General features: G+C 38.4%; 1 protein-coding gene across 1 annotated transcript; it reads right to left on the bottom strand.

Annotated features, from left to right (window-relative positions):
- Positions 1 to 6251: 6251 nt before the first annotated feature.
- Positions 6252 to 11537, bottom strand: LOC139723180 (methyltransferase-like protein 27). Its single transcript, XM_071634437.1, has 4 exons — positions 11517 to 11537; positions 7737 to 7872; positions 6667 to 6759; positions 6252 to 6439 (listed from the first exon to the last, which is right to left on the bottom strand). Exons 1-4 carry the CDS (start codon positions 11535 to 11537, stop codon positions 6252 to 6254), a joined length of 438 nt encoding a protein of 145 aa, XP_071490538.1.
- Between the last annotated feature and the right edge of the window lie 11920 nt (positions 11538 to 23457).

Raw genomic sequence — 23457 nt, 5'->3', positions numbered from 1 at the left:
GGGACTAAGAAAACAATCGCAAAAGTTCGCCTGAGGTATCACTGGCCAAAAATGGATGCAGACGTAAGATCAATCATTCGTATGTGCAACACATGTGCCAGCAAGAAGTCTCCTGTCAGAACAAGACGCGCACCTCTACAACAACGATCAGTCGGGATGCCCATGGAACGCGTTGCCTTGGACGTCGTTGGTCCCTTCCCAGAGACAGAGAGAGGCAACAATATCTGTTAGTTGTGGGGGACTACTTCACAAAATGGGTAGAAGTATATCCCATCCCGGATCAATCGGCTACGACAGTGGCTGAGAAATCTGTCCATGAATTTGTATGCAGATTCGGAGTGCCGGAAGTATTGCACTCAGACCAAGGACGAAATTTCGAATCTCAAGTGTTTGCAGAGATGTGCTCTATCCTGGGAATCGACAAAACTCGCACAACGCCGTACAACCCGAAATCTGACAGGTTCATAGAGAGGCTCAACCGTACGCTCATATCCATGGTGTCCATGATGATCGACCCGACCAGAAAGCAGCGTGACTGGGACGAACAAGTTCCTCTGGCCGTATTTGGCTATCGATCCTCACCCCAGGAATCAACAGGAGAGTCACCGAATATGTTGATGTTAGGGCGTGAGGTACGTCTCCCCATTGATCTTACTATGGAAGCGACCAGGGAAGACGAAGAAATTGACACCGAAATGAAGTCGGACTATGCGTACGAGCTGAGGAAGAAGATGAGAGCAGCACATCAAAGAGCTAGAGTGAATTTAGCTAAAGCAGCTAGACACCAGAAACGGACATATGACAAGAGAGCGGAAAAGGATGGCTTACAAGTAGGGAAATTCGTGTGGTATTTCAACCCCGCAAAGACAAAGGGATTGTCTCCGAAACTACAGCGAAGATGGAAAGGGCCATATCTCGTGACACATAAGCTCTCCGACGTCGTGTACAGACTTCAAATGAAACCCAATGGCAAAATGGTAGTTGTTCACTCAGACCGGTTGAAGCCTTATCAAGGGGAACCGTTGGAATCCTGGATCGAAGAGCCGGAAGTAGAAACAAGCTACCTTCCCGGCGAGAAGGATGAGACAGAGAAAGAGATCAGAGAGGATATTCCGACATCACCAGACACCGAATTGGAAACGATACCCCCTGACCAAGAATCCGAACCGGATATCCCCACCCCAGCACCTAGGCGAATGCCTATCCCGGCACCACGTCGAAACCCTCCAAGGCAGAGAATGGCCCCAAAACGATTGGGCTTTTGAAATGTGGTGAATAAATGCCATGTTTGTGTTCCCTTTAGCTTACAAGTATAATACGTAGGTTGGGTTTTTTAATTGAAGGAACCAGCCTTGTTCCTTTCTTTCTGTTTTGATGCAGGTTCCCACGTTTCACTATGGGTGGAAACTTCAAGTGTTACACGTGCCAACAGTACTTCGGCCACCACCGAAGTCTCCAGAGACACATCGAAAGTCAGCATAGGCTTCCGAGGCGTTTTGAGTGCCACGAATGCAAGCGAAGCTACGGAAGGATCGACAACCTCCGGGCCCATGAAAAGACACACCGCGACATGCCAGCAGAGAAGAGTCCAACGGGTAGAGGGAGGAGCCCCCATAGGAGAATTCCCCATAGGAGGACCCCTAGAAGCCGGAGTCCGCGGAGGAGAAGCAGCCCACTGCGGAAGACTCGCGAGACTGGGGAGCAGAGGAGACTGGGTCGGTCCACAGCGACCCCAAAGCCAACACGGGAGGAGTCAGGCACGAGGGAGCGGCCCTCGAACGTCGACCAAACCGGAGATGCCTGCCCGGATGACGGATGTGGAGACCAGCTTGTGATCGGAGTGTCGCCCATTACCCGGCAGTATGTCGAAGAGGGGGGCAAAACACCTCTGTCTGGCAAAGCCAGAGGGATGTGGGCTCTACGACAGGCGGAACAACGGGCGGCGGATAGTACATCCGAGGATGTTACGGAGTCAGATGGCCCCGGCGATGTGCTTCCTGTGCTCCAAACTGACATCAGACGCGTCCAGCTCGGGAAAGACATCGGGAGCCTTGAGGCGCATCGCATGTTGATGGGACTGCCTGTTAGAGTAAGGGAGAACAGTACCACCACATGGTACGGCGCCCGGGGCATGAAAGTATTCCAGGAAGAAAAGGAGAGGGAGTACCGAATGGTTACGCACAACTCCGTTGAAGGCAACCGGCAAACCAGTGGCGCCACCAAACTTCACAAAGTCAACCGGGGGGAAATAGATGTGCCACTCACCACAGACGACCTGGAAGAAGAATGCAAAGGGAGGGTGAAAAGCATCAAACAAACAGTGAAGAGGGAGACCTTTCGGGAGGGAATCCTCGTCTGCCAAGAGGAAACCATCACAGACTTCGAAGTCGACCTGGAGGCCAGATTCCTGACAAAGGAGTGCCATTAAGTTCAGCGTGTTATGAATTTAAAAAAGCTGTAGTTAATTTTACTCTACCTTATGATTTGTGAATAGAGAAAACAAGAGCCTCTTTCGAAGTAGCGAAATCAAGAATAAAGTATGTTTCAATTTGTGTATTTTCTCGGCCAAAGTGAGACAATATTTATAACATGTTCTATCATGACAGTATAGCAATGATAAGGATTGTTTAAGTCGTGAGTTCAGATAAAGGAAGAGTTGAAAACGTTGATTATTTGTAACATCGATGTTCATGCTGGCTAAGCATTGGAGGTCAGAGAGTTATGTCTTAAGATACCCTCTGTCACAGAATACTAGAGGTCTGAAGGAAAGAGTTGTAATTGTGTAGTGTTTTCTGGCTTTTAAGTTAGAATACTGATTGCAACAAAAAAACAACACAAGGGATAAGTGATTATCAACTGTTAATGAGTATGCATTCCATGTAATATGACTCTCAAAATTGGAAATAAGTACATTCCTGTGTAGTGGTTTTCTTTTTCATTGAAGTTTGGCGCAAGATGAAAATTATTAATAGAGTAAGAAGTTATAAACTCCATCTTGTTTCTTTAACTTTAAAGGCTGACTTCTTATTTGAATATGCGACTTTACACTGAGTCGTTACCAAATTTTGCCACAGGTATGAAAGCCATATATCAGGTGGTGGTTTTGATGTTTGTTATGTTTTGCACTTAGTAAGATAAGTGATGTGTTTAAGCTTGCTCAGTGTGTTTTCCCATTAATCATTGACTTCTAAAGAGCGAGTTAGTTTTGAAGAAAGCATAACATCTTGTTTAGGGAAAGTTATGAATTATGTATAGTTATACAGAAAGAAGCCAGATATATGAGAAGGCTGTCAGATAAAAGTTGTTTCACTGACAGGAAAGTAGTTTCATACCATCGCTTCTGTTATCGTTGTTATTTCACCGTCAGAGTACTGATTTGTTTTAGAGGGGGGTAGTGTAACAAAGTGGTGTCATGATAGTGCGTGTACGCACGTTGTCTTAGAGTGTATGGGTACGGACGGGGCGTGCGTTTACACGCGCGCGGTATGAATAAGAGTCTGTACGGGAAGTGACAAATGGGCAGTTGCGTTCTAGCCACGGCCGGGTAAGGACAGTGTGTGGTTAATCCGTATACGAGCAGTTGGTGGGATTGTGAAGGGTCGTGGGCAACTCCGTGATATGCTTTCCTCCGTTTTATTCGTTCATCTCCGAGAATAAAGGCAAGTAAAGTGCTTGTGCCATGTACAATTCAATTACCGTGGCAATAACCGGTGTGTTTATTTGTGATTTCTGGTACGTACGAATGCGGTGAGATATGAGAGAGAATTGAGTCCTTTGTATGCCAAGACAGGAGAGTCCCGACATCGATACACAACGATCCCGGTTGTGTTACAATATATATTATATATATATATATATATATATATATATATATATATATATATGTATTCATATATTATATATATTATACATAATATATATATATTATATATATATATTCATATTATATATATATATATATATATTATATATATATATATTATATATACATTCATATATATGTATATATATATAAGATTCCCCCAAATTTGTTACATTTAAATACAAACTCAGAAAATATTTACTTTCCATACTTATAATCTTAGATAATTTAAGTTGTTTTGATTCATGCTTGAGCTTTCACCTGTCCTGATGTCGCAGCACTTGGCGTGTTCTGTGTGCAGACTCCTCTTCTTTCTTCTCTCCTCTTCCTTTCCTGTCTTTTTTTCTTCGTAGACTTGTATTGTTACCGTCTTCTCTCCTCTCGGTACTGTCTCGCGTCTTACAGTGTATATACGTGTGGGTAATCGAATGTGTGTACGAACGTGTTGTCTTTGTCATATTTTCCCGGTACACGTGGTTCAGTGAGCAGTGTCCGGGCACTAGCATTGGTATTCTATATTTTTTTTCCCAACCGGTGTATCTCAAAATAATTACATGTATATTGTTATAGAATAGTATATAATTTACTCATTATTCATCAGCGATCCACGTCCGACAAGCTTTGCTTTTTAGTTGATCACTATTTTCCATAATCGAATTTATTTTCCGCTCGCCCACGAAGTATTTATACAGTGTTTTTCCTAAATATTGTACATGTTATATGTTGTTCTATAATTTGTCTCGTATATATATTACATGAATCTTTTGCAAACGTTTGAACAATATTTCATCACATGTATACTTTGTACTATGTTTTTTGATTTTCGATGATTGGAAATAAACTATGATTGAATTGAATTGAACTGAATATATATATATATATATATACATACATACAATAGGAATGAAACAAAAACAAAAAGACCGAAAAAGCAAGGGGAAATTCACTACACATCAATGTGCCCCTTTTGTTTTTGTTATTGTTATTGTTGTCTCGGGAAGATAGAGGCGAGAATATAGGCACGTTATTAAAGTAAATTGCAAAAGAGACACATATCATCTGGTATAACGCAATTTTAATACACGTCATTGTAGTATTTATACAAATATGTAAATATTGAGAAGTATCTATTACATGAAAACGGCCATGAAATGAAACTTATCGTGATTGTCGATTACTTACGAGTGGGACCATTTTGGCAGCATGAGATTACTCGTGAATATCACCTTCCCTTCAGGACAAAATGTTTTATCTTAAAAAAAAAATGCCAAAACAGCAAACACAACAACTTTTAGAAATCATTCTTCTGAACTCGTGAGCAATGAAATCGTCGGATGTCTGTTCGTGCTTACGCAACAAAATTGTTTACGAAGTTTAACCTAACTTGTTCGTGAATTAACATTGCTTTGTTTGGTTGTATCTCTTCCCTTTCGCCTTATACATCATGTGACATGAGAATCACCCCTTTCCCATTGACCTGCCTCCTTGACGTCATACTATATTTTTACAGTTGAAAAGTTGAACAGTTTTTGATGTCTGGTGATGAACTGGATTCTTAAACGATACTTTGTCGTTACACACTATAAAGAATATTGCAGTATTCTAAAGTAAAAGTAAGGTAAGTAGTTTCACTTTTTTCTGAATACGCGGTTCTATACTCATTTCACAGGAAATTTCAGATCAGTACGTACGTGGATGACGCATATCAATATCTCTGTTTAAGCCTATGATGGGGGGGGGGGGGGGAAATAGAGGATGATTTCCAGAAAAAGTAACCCATTTATTTTCAAACATGTTTATAGACATGATTTTACACACACACACACACACACACACACATACACCCTCACACATACACGTATACAAAACTTTAACAGACTTATGACACTGGGACAAAGAAATCAAATCTAAATGTACCGAGTGAAAAACAACTGCTAATTTTCAGTGTAAACACGGCACAGTCGTCTGGTTAAAAAACAAAAAACAAAACGGAACTTGGTGGAATCTTTTCAAACTTGTGAACATTATGAGGTCTTTATAAATGAGAATGAGCATGTAGTGCTTTGACTTTTTGCAACAACAAACAAATCACGATCATCGATTACTTACGTTTATAACTCATTTCACAGGAATTTATAGACCAGTCTTTATCAATATCCCTGTTCCAGCGTATGATGACAGGAGGAAAATATGAGATTAAATCTCAGTCATTTTAGACATAATTCTACATCAAAAGAAGAACAACTTGCAGACCTGTGACACCAAGACAAGGAAATCACGTGACATTCAAACGTACCGAGAGAAAAAAAATCCAACTGCTATATTTCATCATTATTTTTAACTATTACTCGGATTTAAACCTTGGGAAGCTTCAATGCTTTTCTTTGCCTCATTTGACGCGTAGCGCGAAGATGATCCCTGCAAAGTCTTGAATGAATCCAAGGTAACGAAGTCGATACAGGTAATCGAAGTAGTCGTCTTCTACGAATCGGACGATGGCAGAATCAAGCTGACCCCGTCGGTACTCGGGCGCAGTGTGAATGTATTTCTCCCTCATCGCTATGAGGATGATGCCACCTGGACATAAAAAATGGAAAGGGAGAGTCAGTAAGTTAATATTATTCAGCAAAATTTCACGTTTGCAAAGTTACAGGTAGTCTCAGTTATACAACTAACATCGTCCCGGTTGTGTGATTTAGGAAATAATTATTTAAGTGTTTGTCCAACTTGTACTTTACTTGTTAGTGTGGAAATGTGGAAATTAATTAGGCAATTTCTTGACGATTTAGTAGCCGATGTTTTACCTGGTTTGACGACACGACGGAATTCTGGAAAGACGGCTTGGTTCACGTGGGAAGGCATAAATCCGCCAACGCAGAGGAGCGCATCAAATGAGTCTGGGGGAACGTATATAAATACTTTCCATTAAAAACAATCTGTCAAACGTCTGGAGTGGAAAGTCGTATGGTACCAGCAGCTTTCCACACAACATGCAAATGAATTGACAAGGTGCATCTTTATTATCGAAAAGGTCCCTCATAATTTGTGGTGTGAGTATATAGCGTGCTTTAGATCTGCGACGCTTATCCTACGACGAGGCTATAGTTTTTGGCGAAAGAAAAGTTGTTTTACGCATGCTGCACGAGACAGGTTTTCTTGCTGTCCCAGCCTGTCCAACTCCGGACGAGGCGCCTCATAGACGTATAGCCCCGTAGACATAGAGCTCGCTGGTATCATAATGTGCTATATCGAGTGCATTTTGTTTCCCAGAAAAATACAACGTGAAGAGAAATCATAGAACACAAAACAACAAACGAAGGGACGCCCACACCTGGTTTGTGTTAGGCTAAGTTCAGGAGTGAATAACAATATATGGCATATTTTTATACACTGTACTGCAGAATATGAATCTGGAAAGCGAAACAAAAGTGTGTAAAACAGATATCCTAACTGTGACGATAAAAATATATTGAATAATGTTCTTTCGGATCTCTTGCAGTACAGCGATTACTCGTTATTCCTTTTCCTGTTCACGAACAAAATGTACTTGATTCAATGTCACGCAATGATTGCTCTTTTACAAATTGTTCCTCGCCACCCCCCCCCCCCGATGCTTGCCATACAACGTGAGGCTTAGAGGAATTTTTGTAAACGTACATTGCTTTTAACATGTCTACATGTCATGTGCCATTAAAGTTCACAGGGCTCACTGATCTCAGATTCATGTTTTCGTATTTTTCCTTCTATTTGATTATCCTAATCATTAAACTTCAATTTCAGTTTCAACATTAACTGAGATTAGATATGTCATTAGTAATCTTTGTTTTGATTTTGTTCCGGCGTCGAATTTACACCTCTGAAATATTCAACCCACCGTCATCAAAAGGCAGCTTGTCCTTCATGACGTCACAGTTGTGCAAGCTGTCGTACAGACCGGTGAGTTTGGCCAGCTCCAGAGACTTGTCAGAAATGTCCACGCCCACGATATTTGTGAAACCCAGTTTCTTCAGCTGTTAACGGTAAATTAAAGGTATCATGTAAGTATCACTCCTTCGTATCATCGATTGTACGATAAAACTCGCATACGATGACAAGTTTAGAGAGTGAATGATTTGATCTCAAAAAAAAATTTGATTTTCAAACATGCTAAAAGTAAGTCCATCATCAGACAAAGCAAAATAAAACCTTTCCAATCACATACTTCACATGTTGCAAACAAGAAATATTGAATAATATCCCACATGCTATTATCATTTTCTTAGTATTTGTTTAGCAGGTTTAATTGCAAATTGAAAAGAATGGATAGAGCTCGTTTTCCATTCAAACTCTTCAAGCGCAACAAAAGAGCAATTCTCTCTGATAAAAACTCTTAGAAAACAGTCGGGGTTTCTGTCAAACCATCAGGCAAAATGCCATTCTGTTCAAGAGGCACCTCAAACAATGTCAAAGCAGATGGCACAATAACATAAGTTACGTTTAGACCATGGGATGACCCTCAAAATTCTGACTTTTCGTTGTCCGTCAGAGAGCTTGACCTGATATTTCTTTAACAATTTCGTTAAAAATATACTGCATCCAAAAAGTTGTTGGCTTTTTTGCGAAAGTTGCGTTTGACTTCAAAAATGATTTTTAAAAAGCCACAGAGGAGCTTTGAATCAACATGAACGAGTTCACCAAAGACGTGTGTGCAGTGACATGCCTGAGCGGTCAGCCGTGTGCATCGGTGCATATGTGTGTGTGCGTGTGTTTGTGTGTGTGTTTGTGTGTGTGTGTATGTGTGTGTGTGTGTAATGTACAGCAGTCAATGGGGTTCACATCCTCTTTCAGTGTGTTTCATATCTTCATGCACGTACACTGAGTGTGTATTACTACAGGGATTAGTGTTGTGTATCATGGACTAGACTTTTGATGCACAATGAATGTAGTTTTGAAGTGTATTCTCTTCAAGAGGCTTCTTTTCTGATGTAATGTGTGATATATGTTCTCTCAGCTTTGTAAACAAATATTTTCATAAGAATCCTTTGAGTTGTTCACAGTATACAAGCATGCTTTTCAGTGGGCCTCTCAAGCAGTTCCTTTTTTTCCCTCCAAACATAACTTTTTGTTTCGCCAGTATGCATGTATGATTTTATTTGTTAACCATTATCAATCATATAAAGTTGAATTCATGCCTATGTTATAATTCCTGACTTATTCTGTGGAATGTTTTGCTGAAAAATAAAAGAGTGAAATAAATGAATTGCATGGATTTGAATCTGAAGTCCTCTAGCATGTCACAATTCTTTAGTATACATCAATGATACACAACTTGTAAACATGCAATTTTCAGTTCAGTTCGAAAGAAATTTTATTTCGAATGAAATCTTTTATCAATACATATTGATATACAATTTTTTATCAATACATATTCAAAGATTACGAAACTTACAATGATGGGGTGAATGGGGGTTTAGACAAAATTTTAGTCGATATGGAAACAAAGACGTGACTAGTTTTAGAAAGGAGGTACAACATGTAGTATATTCATGGAGCTATACATAGGCCTACTTTGTTGTAACTCTTGGCTCAACAACAATTTCAAGTAATGGTAGGACAGAATGTTTGGGATTGACCAGGGAGGTGATTAAATCACTCCAGATGGTCGTAAATCATGGTTTAACTGATTACACTTGGTCCTACAGTGTAAGTGAACATGGCTGGATGTTGTCTGATGTACAATGGGGTAAAGTAGCAGGCCTATACTCGAGGGATGATGGAGGTCGGTGACTCACTGCAAGTGGAGAAAGAGTATTGGTGGAGGTCAATGATTGGCCGGAGAAAAAGATACAGTTCTGGTCATCATAGTGGGATGGATATGATGCACTGGTAAATGTGAAATTATGTGATAATATGCTCAACTATTTATTGAAGAAATAAGAAGTGATGTGACAACGACTTTCATTCAATGGATGGAAATAGTTTTCGCAAGCAGTGCCTAGTAAATTACTTTGGGTAGAAGATGTTTATAATTCCAGTTGCTTACATGTAATTTTAAGAATGACATTCAACACTTAGGAATGTTGTCAAGAAGGGTGCCGCATAGTTGTTGTATATCAAATAAATAAATACACAGAAACGATGTACACAATAACCAGCATTCCATTGATAGTATGGAGGTTTTGCAAAAGGACAACTGGGAAAACTATTCAAGACAGTTATGTAAAGTATAGGGTGAGTATTCCCATAAGTTCATCTGTTGGTTTGATTTGTCTAAGTATGTTATCTATGCCTTTGGTTGGACACTGTTTCATACTTAATGGTATTCCTAGCAAATAATGTCACTGTGTGTGCGTCTTTTTGTAACAAGAAGTGGCTGAAAGCATATACAATGTATGTGCTGAAGATTGAGCTTTTCCTTCACATTGATTTCAACAATATGTCAAGATATGTTCGCATTATTTAGCAGTGACAATACACATGGATAGGCCTTCACATGTAAATCGCGTATTTGCATACAATATGAGATTTATATCCCTGAATGTTCTTCACTTTACACCATATATAAGAGCTGTTGAACCAATTGGTTTAAAGAAGTGACTTTGTACTAAGAGTTTGTGCATATGCGACAGTGTAAAAAATTTGCATCTTGATGCAACCCTTTGCTTATCGCATAATAGACTTCTGTGACAAAATAGTTTTAAAGGTACATTAAAATTAAAAATCAGAGTTATTGTTTATGATACATACTATGAAAACACACTTTTTAGTTTGTGTTGCAAAGCAAAGTAGGCCTACACATTTAATGAATAGAACACAGAGGTGATGAATTGACACTATCCGGTAGAAGTGTAATTTCCATTTTATGATAGAATCGATTACTTTTTTGACAATTATTTCCTCTTTATTGCGATGTCGAACTTGCCATATCATGCCAGTAAAAGAATATCAAATTTGGATTTCCCATGTTCACAAACAAGCAGTAAGTAATCTCCATTAAAGGTACATCTGTAGAAAAGAAAAAAGAAAAAAAAAGAAGAGTGTTCTTGAATGAGAAGATTAAGGAAACCACACATACGTCAATATAGCCTTTTTTTTCTGTTTGCACTATCTATGTTTATATTTCTTGGGTGACCACTACGTTTATGTCCATTGAAGTATCTGATGATACATATGGACCACTTCGTGTGACTGAAATTGGGATCAGATTAAAGTGAAATGAAAGTGATTTGTAAACTGAAGTCTGTTTGTGCAATATAGCATTGGTATTCCGATGTGAAACATTTTGTGAGATCTCATTTGACTTTAAAGTACCTTGTGCACTATTTTGCCTACAGGTGTTGCGAAAAGGTCTGATGTTAATAGAGATTATGATATTTATCGAGAGAGAGAGAGAGAGAGGGGGGAGAGAGAAACAGAGACTGTGTGATTGAATAGTTTCCATTTTTTGAATAATAAGAGATCATATCAGCTGGCATTATGATTATGATTTATTTGTCATGACAACGACCAAGATCTGAGTATATACTTAATTTCAACCCTGGATAATGTGTGGATGTGGAAAAGCTTTAATTAAGCACTTAATCTGCAAGCCATTAGCACTGCAGTTTTTACTCTGTGTCATTAAGCTCTGATCACATGCAGCTTAACTTGGAAACATTTACATATGGACCCTTACCCATATAACCCTACTGGGCATTTTTCCGCCAGTGATCCAAATACGCAGACCAACGAAGACAGAAGAAATTACTGTATCTTACATAAATCAATTAAATTTACATAATCAAGTACAATCATGCAGGTAAGTGATTTAGTAACATTTATATTTGGAATCAGCACCCCAAATTTAACAACTGTGCAAATTTTCATTGTTCCACAAATGAAAACTCGCTCTGAAAGAACGAAATTGCTATGTTCTGCATAAATTAATCTAATTTGCATAATCAAGCACTGATACCAAGTTAACATGATGGCTGATGATTTTTCATCAATCATAAATGAAGTCAGCACCCAAGATAACTCCACTGTATGAATTTTCATTGGTCCAAACGCGTGATACCACGATGAAATAAAAATAATAGGAATTTTGCATAGAATAAATGAAATTTGCATGATTAAGCATTATTATAACAAGGCAATCGCCAAATTGTGTCTCGCCCATTCGCGTACAAGGAATTAATATTTTTTATAACTCCCAGAAGTTAATCGACCTGCTTATGACCTTTGACCTTGTGATGACCTTCAACACCCTAAGGGACATTTACCATCCAAGTTTGGTCACAAACGGACAAAGGGATCAAAAGTAATGAGCCATAATCGAAACGTGCCATAAAAACTTAACATTGGGCCCTAAAAATTTGTTGACCCCTTTCTGTGACCTTTGACCTCGTGATGACCTTTAACTCCCCAAGGGACATCTACCGTCCAAGTTTGGTCACAAACGGACATAGGGATCAAAAGTTATGAGCCACAATCAAAACGTGCCCTAAAAACATAACATTGGGCCCTAAAAGTTTGTTGACCCCTGTCTGTGACCTTTGACCTTGTGACGACCTTCACCTCCCCAAGGGACATCTTCCATCCAAGTTTGGTCACCAACGAACAAAGGGATCAAAAGTTATGAGCCATAAACGAAATGCTCCCTAAAAACTTAACATTAATTGGGCCCTAAAAGTTCGTTGCCCCTGTCTGTAACCTTTGACCTTGTGGTTACCTTCAATTTCCCAAGAGACATCTACCATCACCCAAGTTTGATTGCCATTGTAGCAACATGTGCTGAGTTACGTGTGATAAGAGAGTCTTGCAAGTAAACTTTAATGTATGACCTCAAATGACCTTTGACCTTATCCTGTGACCTCCAACGGCACCATAACATGAAGGTACCCCCAGTGCATCTATGACCCAAGTTAGGTTGTAATCCAAGCAACTTATGTGAAGTTATTTGTCCAAAGAGAGTCTTGCAGGTAAACTTTAACATAGAAAAGAGAGTCTTGCACATACTCTTTAATATATGACCTCAAATGACCTTTGACATCATCACATGACCTCTGACAACACCATAACATGAAGATACCCCTAGTGCTTCTATCACCCAAGTGTGGCTGCCATTGCTGTAACAGTTGCCAAGTTATGCATCATAAGAGAGTCTTGCAGGTAAACTTTAACATTTGCGACGGACGACGGACGGACGACGGACGGACGCCATTTGGATCCCTTAGTCTCGCCTTCACCTCCGGTGGGCGACACAAAAAGGGCACACATTTCTGACTAAATGACATTCATATATGGACTCAGCACACAGAAATTATTCCACTATGCTAATTTTCAGTGATCCAAATACAGACCCACCAAAATATCAAATTTTTGCATAAATTTGCATAATTAGGCACTAATATCATAAGAACGTGCATGTTGCTGACTTGGCAACATTGATATTTGGATTCAGCACCCAAAATTACTCTAATAAAACATATTTTCAGGTGGAGCCTAAATACGGACTACGAAACTAAAAAACTAGGCTGATTTTTCCATGTCATCCCATGGTCTAGTTCAGATGGTGATCCTTAGCTGACTTCAAGGATAAGCTCGTCGTAAAAAGGGACATTCCAGACGATTTTCATAATTTCACATCATGTAGTACATAAATCGACAACTCCATGTATAGATTTGTGGAATTTATTGTGGTTCTTGAGCAGAGAAGCAATACTTTGAACAACTTTAAACAAATTACACTGAACAAGGATGATGACATTAGTTTCTTTGTTTCATCCATTTTCAATGCTTATCAGTCTATCGATCATATAATTTCTTGTATTACGTGTGGGGGGAATGCAGCCTACAAGCTCAGCTTTTTAGCATTCCTCCCCATTTCCAACATTTTCCTATACCTACAAGTTTTCTGTAAATTTATCCTTTACTTTGTATGATGAAATTTATGCACTGTATTCAATTTTTGTAATATATTTATATGTTTTTGTTGGAAATGAAAAATAAATGAATGAATGAATGAATGACATGGGGTTCACATATTTCAGAAATGTAGCAGTGTAATTCCATTGCAATACCGCTTGCTTGCGAGTTCACCTGTGTATAATCTATGTATGCCTTCTTCTTTTGTTCTGCTTCCTTGAGCCCCAACTCATGCACTCTTATGGTGACTCTGCCATGTCATCATCCTTGTTCATTGCAATTTGTTCTAAATTTTGAAAATACGCTTATTCTTCATCAAAATTATCACAAATTCAGAAACTATGTCCTCAGTATAACTAATTTATAGCTGTTCAAATGTACAAATCTGAAAATCATCCGGAGGTCTCCTTTAAGTATGGGGCACCAAGTGTCGCATGGTCTCTTTCGTCACGAAATAGGTCATTTCGTAGCGAAATTATAATTTCATCGACGGAATTGTCTTTCTGTTGACGAAATGACCGATTACGCGACGGAAGACACCATGCGACACTTGGCGCCCCATAGGTAAGTACTATATAGCTTATCCTCAAAGATAATGATCACCGTCTGAACGTAACTATAGTTGTCTTTCTGTGTGGTCGTGATTTGGCGGGAATTTTCCAGAGTTTTCAGAGAAAGTTTTGCTCGCTCCTGGCTGGCTGAATTACAACGAATAGATTAGCTTCAGGAAAGACATGGTAGTTCTTTTTATATATATATTAAAGGGATCGTATAGTTTTGGTTGATACCTAAGCTCAGGTTCCAAACATTTTGGGGTGAAATAATGAGAAACCTCTTATAAAAAATGAAAGAGCATGTTATTCCATGAGGTATTCAACGTTTATCTGATGAAAATTGGTTTTGAAATGGCTAAGATACCCAAAACAGAGCAATCCTAATAAAAAGTGGGACCCAACTTTTATTACGATCGCTTTGTTTTACTTTGTTTTTGGATGTCTCAGCCATTCCAAAACCGATTTTCATCAAATAAACTTTGACCACGCGCGTTACGGGCTGAGAATATGTCCCCTGAAATCAGGATCTGTAAATCTCAGATTTACATGCCAAGGTCGAAGGTGAATAATTGATGTCAATGATATGTGTCTGGACTGTATTTTATCTACTTATCGGCGACGATTTGAGGACATTATATGCTACTTTGTGGTGTCATCTCTGGTGTGTGCCTGGAACTCATATCCGTGAACTGGTGCATCAGTCCCATCCATGGCAGCTGGTGTAAGAACCAACAGATACAAAGGTAACCCAGGAACTAAAACTTTCAAGTACAAATTACCGAAAGGTATTACAAATGACAGTATCTTGTATGCCCTTGTCCTCATAAAAACTGCTCACAAAATTGTGCCTGAAGGGCTGAATGGAACTGATTTCTATCTTGGGGAACTAACTCAAGTGTACCCCAACCTGAACATTAAAATTTGCCGCCATTTTGTCATATCGAGGGTCTCAATTCAAGCGACACCAATGACGATCCTAACACATCGACCCTTCACAATGACTCTATTGAGAATGATCCCGAGGAGAACGCAGTCAATCAAAGCGAGGACAATGGCGCTCCGCGGAATCAATGTCAGCTGTGAGATCTTCAGTGTGACTCCAATGAACGGATTTGTATGCGCTGCAGGTGCATCAATCAACGGGTAGACCAGCTTTCAATGGACCTGAAGAAAGTCCAACATGCCGTGGAAGCTCTACTTGACACCCCACGTAGTGATGCATCTACTACAACATCTCATCTCCCCCATTCATCCCCAGGCAGATCGAACACGCGGCAAACATCATCATCTTCACTCCACCCGCCAACTAGAACTCGGCCTCAGCATCCTCATCCAGTGTCCGGACATCATCCACAATTACCCAACAACAACAACTATCTCAACCAGCAACAACCAGTTCCATCCCATCAATACCAACAGGGAGGTGAGACTCCGAATCTTCCCACACATCAGACACACCCACTTGCTCTACAAAGAGGTGCCAGCGAACAACCCCATTTCGGTCGACCTCTCAACCAACCAACGAGAATGGCGACATCACCAATTCCACCACACATGGTCTTCAATGAACCACATCGACATCTCGACATCTGCGATACATGCCAAGCTATGCTTCCGTATTGCAAGCCCCACCCCAGATTCGCGGTGAGTCCCCATTGATGCCAAACTTTGGTTCGCCATTGAGTCACGGGAGCCTATACTACCTCCTAGGGTGTGAAAAGTGCGGTGAACCAAATCATCGTGCCTTGTCATGCAGACACACCTATCAGCTGCAATGTAGGACATGTGCAAACTACGGCCATAAGGAAAAGTTCTGCCAATTCTAGGTCCTTGGCCAAGAAGAGAGAGCCACTGAAGATAACGCTGACTCTGTACGCATCCCCACTCAGGTATTAGAACAGAAAACAATTAATCTCAGTGATAATAATGACGATTACATTGATGAGTATAGTAAATGTTACCTTAATTTATCAAATTGTAAGGGGTTAAAACTTGGTCATATAAATGTACGAAGTTTGTTTGATAAACTGGATGAAGTCCGATTTATGTTATCCAAAATTGAGTTTGATATTTTATGTATATCTGAAACATTGCTGCATGAAAGAATTCAAGATAATTTAATTCAAATCCCTGATTTTACGGTAATAAGACAACATAGACGAAATAATCGGCGCGGAGGAGGAGTATGTATGTACATCCATACTTCGCTAACTTTTATGAAACGTGATGAGCTCTGTAATGATGTTCTTGAGGCTGTTTGGATTGAGTTACCACGGACAAAGTTTAACAAGTTGATTGTTGGTTGTCTTTATAGACCCCCAAATGCTGATAGTTTGTATATGGATATTCTATTTGATACTTTAGAAAGAATTATGACGGAAGATAAAGAACTTATAATCCTAGGGGATATGAATTATGATTATAAAAGAAATGATGTAATAAGTGATACCAGTAATCCAGTTAATGATATTGAGAATTTATTTATGATGACCCAACTTGTGAGTGAACCAACTAGGGTTACTGAAACCAGTTGTAAATGCCTTGATCATATATTGACTTCTATACCTGAATATCATGATTTTTGTGGAGTAGCAAAGATCTCCGTCAGTGACCATTATCTGATTTATACGTGTGTGGTATTTCATAAGAAAGAGTATGGACATAATTTGATACATTTTCGTGATTATAGTAAGTTTGATTCTACTCATTTTATTGATGATTTAGAAAAGTGTAATATATTTCATTCAGAAAATGATATGGACGATAACATGGAAATGAAATGGAATAGATGGAAATCTACATTCATGGACATATGTGATAAGCATGCTCCGATTCAACAATGTAGGTTGAAACGACGACATAATCCATTGATGACACCAGACATTATCAAGTTGATCTATGGAAAAGATTTTTTGAAAAAAAAAAAGTCTGTTTCTGTCAAAGCTTCAGAAGTCTTGTCAGAATATCGGAAAGTCAGAAATAAGTTATCTGAAGAAATTAGATTGAGTAAGAAACTGTATTTAGATAATGTCACTCGAAAGTATGGTAAAAATAGTAAAGTATTATGGAAGGAATTGAATAGAATTCGGGGTGACAATAAGCATATGTCTATTATACCTGGTGAACGTGATGGTGATAAATCAAACAGGTTTTTTGTTAATGTTGGTGAAACAATATCTAGATTTTTTTAAAGACGAAGCTTTTAAATGGTATCACCCGCAGTGTATTCATTCTTTTCAATTCAATAGTATCGACTCAAATAGAATCTTTACATTACTATCGAATCTACCAACAGATAGTAGTATTGATGTGTTAGAAATGGATGCAAAACTATTGCAGGTTGCTGCACCAGTGATTTATACCTCTCTTTGTAGTTTGTTCAATGAAAGCTTGACAACTGGTCAAGTACCAGTAGAATGGAAGAAAGCAAGAACTACACCTGTTTACAAAGGCAAGGGTTCGAAGAATGACCCTACCAATTATCGGCCAATCTCTGTAGTTTGCCATATATCTAAACTCTTGGAAAAAGAGGTCCAAAAACAGTTTCTGAAATATCTCCAGAGCAACGATTTAATCAATATTGATCAATTCGCTTTCATTCCCGAACATTCAACGCAAACTTGTTTGCATCGTGTTGTGGATGACTGGTACGAAGCGTTTAACAACAATGAATGTGTAGTAGCCTGTTTTCTTGATATATCTAAATGTTTTGATAGTATTGATATGAATATTTTGTTTACCAAGCTTAAATGGTACGGAGTTCAGGAATATGAGTATAAATGGTTCTCCAGTTATTTACATGATCGAAGTCAAGCTGTCCGGGCGCATGGGTCTTTGTCAAAGTTCCGTGATATTAGAGTGGGTGTGCCCCAGGGTAGTATACTAAGACCCCTTTTATTTTTGTTATTTATGAATGATATAACTCAGTGTCTTAGATTTTCACTATGCAATATATATGCGGATGATGTGGTTATATATACCACCAGTAGGTATGTTGATGAAGCATCCTCACGTCTGCAGTCAGATCTGAATGATTTATATCTTTGGTATACTAGGAATAAGTTAAAGATCAACGTTGATAAAACCAAAGTGATGGTTTTGAGTATTTCCAAAAAATATGATCTGAATATTTGTATTAATGCTGAACGTATTGAGCAAGATCACAGTATTAGGTACTTAGGTATTGAAATTGATGATAAGTTATTATGAAATAATCATGTACGACAGTTAACGAAGCAGCTAGGTTGTAAAATTTATTTACTACAGAAAATGCGTAAGTTTGTCAATCAAAATGTGTTGAATTTTCTGTATCTCACTCTAATACAACCTTGCATAGATTATGCTTCTTCTGTGTGGGGCCATTGCTCTTCTAAATCACTGGATAATTTGTTACGTCTGCAAAAGAGAGCAGCAAGAGTGGTGAAAAGTAATTATGATTATGTTAATAGTCATGGTGTTGATCTTATCAAAGAATTTAAATGGAAATCATTTGAGCAACGACGAGATTATTTCTTGGCAACATTAATGTACAAATGTGTATATGGTTTAGCCCCCACTCGTATGGTTAATGAAATAGAAATGGTCTGTGACAGGCATTCTCATAACACTTGTTCAGCCGACTCACTCAATGTGGTCATTCCAAAACCAAATCTTGCATGTTTTCGCTTCTCAAGAGCACAAGTATGGAATTCACTACCAGACATTTTACAAAATGCCCGGACTGTTCAGAATTTTAAGCGTGTATATAAGCAGTTATATTTTTTGTAATATGTACATGTTGTTGTGACCATCTCAGCTGCAGAAAATCTTTCCTGTCGTTTTTATTCTAGTTATTGAAAATTATTTATCTTTGGGCTTTTTTTTTGTAACCTCTTTTCTGCGAGAGACAGCGAGGGAACATTATCATATCTCTTATATGCTTGTTAATATTATGATTATTCTTTGGTGTGTGTGTGTGTGTGTGTGTGTGTGTGTGGTGTATGTGTGTGTGCGCGCGTGTATGTGTATGTAAGTGTGTGTGTGTGTGCGCGCGCGTGTGAGTATGTGTGTGTGTGTGTATGTGTGTGTATGTGTGTGCGTGAGTGTGTATGTGTATGTGTATGTGTGTATGTGAGTGTGTGTGTGAGTGAGAGATTGGGTGGATATGAGTATTCTACTGTCATGTGCTCCCTTTGAAAAGAGTGACATCTATGCCGGCATTTATGCCAATATGAATTCTAATGCTTAGTCCAGATTTGTTTTTCTTTGTCTTTCTCTGCTGTCTTCTCGCCAAAGGAGTTGCAAAGCGAATTTTATAACATGAATTTTATATTGTTAATAATTAACTATTCATCTGATTTGATATTTCAATTACTGCAGCTGATTTGGATTTTATACTGATGACAATTCATTGTAATGACTGAATTTTTGTTTGTATTTTTATGTTTTATCTCAGGACCTTGATGAAAAACAGCTCATGCTGATCAAGCTATCCTGAATAAATATGTTTCAATGAAATAAAATAAAAATAAAATTCCTCTAAGAATGGTATGCTCTGTACTATTTTACAAGTGGTTTCTGAAAATCTTGCATAAAGTTAAAAGCCATCCTTACCTCTACCAATACTATACCATCCCTTTAAAGTATCGATTCTGTAGCTAGTGCTGTGCTTCTGTTTTTGTAAAATTTCACTAAATGCTTTATCGTTTGCTTGGCTTTTGTTTCGCTTTTCCATTCAATAGGCTTCACACTATCTTAACGTATAAAAGAAAAAAAATTCCTGGGCCCCATTTCATAAAAGATGTTATGCCGTCAACTCTTGCTGGAATGGCAACTTCCCATAACAACAACCAATCAGGAATCTTGATTCTTGTTGCCATGTCACAATTGCCATTCCAGCTGCAAGAGTTGCTATCGTATCAACTTTTTATGAAATGGGGCCCTGACCTCTTTGGCATCCATTCCGGTTCCACAGGGGCAGTCAAGTATTCGTGATCCGCTGTCTGGTAGTAGTTCCAGCAGTTTTTCGGCTCCAACCCGTGGGCCGGTGTACCCAGCCTGGCAAAGGTCCTATAAATAGGTAAATATTCATTCATTCATTCATTCTTTTATTTCATTTCATAATATTTTGATATATTTCATATATTTCAAAATATGACAATAAATGGAAGACAGACCTTGCGGAAATCTCTCTCTCTCTCTCTCTCTCTTTCTTTCTTTTTGTTTTTCTCGTATAATCTTATGGTAACAAAGATGACCTCGAAAATTCTCGATAGAGGAGTAATAATGGGAGTAGTTTCGGCATTGATAGTAACGATAGTACTATAAGGTCAGGTAACTTACCTGACCTTTAAATTCATGAAATTCTTCCGTCGAGATGTTTTCATTGCAACTGATTGACAAATTGCCCTACATCGACGTAAATAAGCACTGAATTGATCAGTGTTTTAGTAGTAGCCATGATAAAAAATCCTGCTCGAGTATGTACGCCCATGATTTTTTATCATGGCTACTACTAAAACACTGATCAATTCAGTGCTTATTTACGTCGATGTAGGGCAATTTGTCAATCAGTTGCAATTACCTGACCTTATAGTACTATCGGTACGAGTACTTTGAAAAGGTCGAAGAACTCATAGTAAAACATAGCATTAGGCCATATCATACGGTACTACAGTGAAATCCCGTTATAACCAGAAAGAAGTCATTGGTCCCTCAAATTTTCTTTCGTTTATAGCAAGATTTCGTTATAACAGAACAAATAAACAATTAAAAAAACAAAAACAAAGAGCGGATAATGTCACGGCCTGAATTTTTACTTCATTGTAACGGGAATTTTGCTATAAGCGGAATTTTGCCATAACCGTGTTCGTTATAAAGGTAGTGCACTGTATACCAACGCAGTCTTACAGAAAGTCACAAATAGATGCGCAGAATAAAAAAAAAAAGGTTTAATATCTAACACTGAATTATTCATGTTTACACTGTATTATTCCTTTGTTTATCACCTGATTACTTTGTCGTTTGTGCGTGTATGTTATATTAAAAGTCGTTGACATCTATTTTGAAATAAATGCGGAAAAGCATCTGTAAACAAGGCTAAACCTAACAAACTTGTACAACTTGTTTATTATGCCAAAAATGGCTTCATGTACTGCTGGCTTAACATAAATGTCACTCAGGTACCAATTCATGTTCTCTCTTGCCACTCTATAGCCTGAATTATAACGAGAGAACGCAGTCACCAAGTCCATTTGTCACTGAAGATCCATACCAGCAACGATTACACTGCTTCTCGTGTTAAATTGACACCAGACATGCCAGATGGTCGGTTTGTGCAGCGTGTGTGTCAGTGCTTAATTTCCATCCATTCTCGTATTTGTTTTCTACTGCATTTATATCGCCCATCCTCTTGCACAAAACTTGTACAACTAATATTCTCCCCCCAAACTGTCACAGTTACGTCTCTATTTACCAAAAGAAACCTTAATTACTCTGTATAATGCCATAGTTATGCCTCATTTAATGTACTGTAATGTAGCTTGGGGAAATACTTATAAGACTCATATAGATAAGTTGATTGTTCTTCAGAAAAAAGCTGTAAGGTATATTACAAATTCAAACTTTAGAAGTCCAAGTTTGCCATTGTTTATTCAACTTCATATTTTGCCATTTGAAAAATTAGTTATCTTGAGTTGCTTGATTTTTATGTTTAAGACACAAGGTGATCCGAAATCTTTCATGAAGGATGCGTTTGTGTTAAATTCTACCGTTCATGCTTATAATACGCATAAAAGTAATCTCATTCATCAACCCTTTGCAAGAACTCAAACTGCCCAAAATTCATTTGTATATGTTTGTATTAGAGAATGGAATAATTTGCCATTGAGAATTAGGTCAGCCTCATCACTATCCAACTTTAAACGTACATGTCGCATTTATCTTGAGGGAAATTTGTAAAACAAGAATGATCAGGGAAGCTGAATTTAAAAGTATAGTAAAATAGAAAGTATCTTTCTGCAATTTCATGTAAATTATATGTGTGTGCATGAGAGTTTTTGTGACACGTGTTTGTATGATTGAATGTGTGTATGTGCGCGTGTGTGTGTGTGTGTGCTTGTGTTGCATCTGTCCTATGTAAATATGTTACTATTATACTTCTTGTTAATATGTTTAAAACTTTAGTATGTTTTGCTTTGTTTTATATGTTTATCCGGGGCCCCTTTTTTACAAGCTCTGCTTCTTTTGGGGTCCCAAACCATTCATTATTCTTAATGCTGTATCCTTTTGTAAAATGTCAAATGTTTAATGAATTGGTTAAATAAACTTGAACTTGAACTTGAAAGAAGTGTCGTCCAGATACCGATTAGTGTTCTCTCATGCAACAAACCAACAATAATTACTCTAAGCATGTAATGGCAATCGCGCACGATGTCCGCAAGGCCTACTTCACTAGACAATGCTCATCAGCAAAGTCACGTACTGATTTTCACGCTTTCAGATTTGTCTTACCCTTTCCAATGCCATTTTACTATGGTTTTTCCCGACCTTTTCAGAATACATTTCGCATATATATAAAAGTGTCGTTTATGGGGAAAGTGGAGAAGGGGTGGGGGGGGGGGGGTGGGAGGAGAAGAAATGTCGAGATTGGAGCGCAGTTCGTCCAATCACGAGATTATTCTTCTAGAGAGGTTACGAAGTCCAAGTGTGTGTATCATTTTGTCATTAACTCTAGACTGCCAGAGAAATCTAACCCTGAGTAAACTTTTTAAAGTAGTTCTGTGATAATGGTTACAATATGGAAGCGACCCAAGAGTCTTTGCGCATCAATTTGTTGTTTTGATTGTTGTTGTTGATATCATTGCTTTGTGTCTATGACGTTTGCAGGAACATATTACGTGTTGTCCAGAGACGCTTAGCACTTTTGAGCCATAGTCGAATAATAAATTGTCAATGCTATTGTCGACATTTGAGCAAGTCTAATCCGACTGTACTGCTCTTATCAAAGGTGAAGGCACTACTAGTATATGTGTTGCCCTATCAATTCAGAGCGTAAGGAACTGGGTGTAATTAGCCTGTAATAGTTATAGATAAAGAATTGAATATTGAATTCTAATTGTCATTCATATGTTTTCTAGGGAAAAAATAGCGTAATATTTTCCTGTATGAGAGTGCAGA

Source organism: Diadema antillarum, unplaced genomic scaffold (genome assembly GCF_040938485.1).
Source record: "Diadema antillarum isolate AM-2024a unplaced genomic scaffold, OU_Dant_1.0 scf00000182, whole genome shotgun sequence".
NCBI lineage: Eukaryota > Metazoa > Echinodermata > Echinoidea > Diadematoida > Diadematidae > Diadema > Diadema antillarum.
This window is presented reverse-complemented; position numbering and strand designations above follow the sequence as displayed.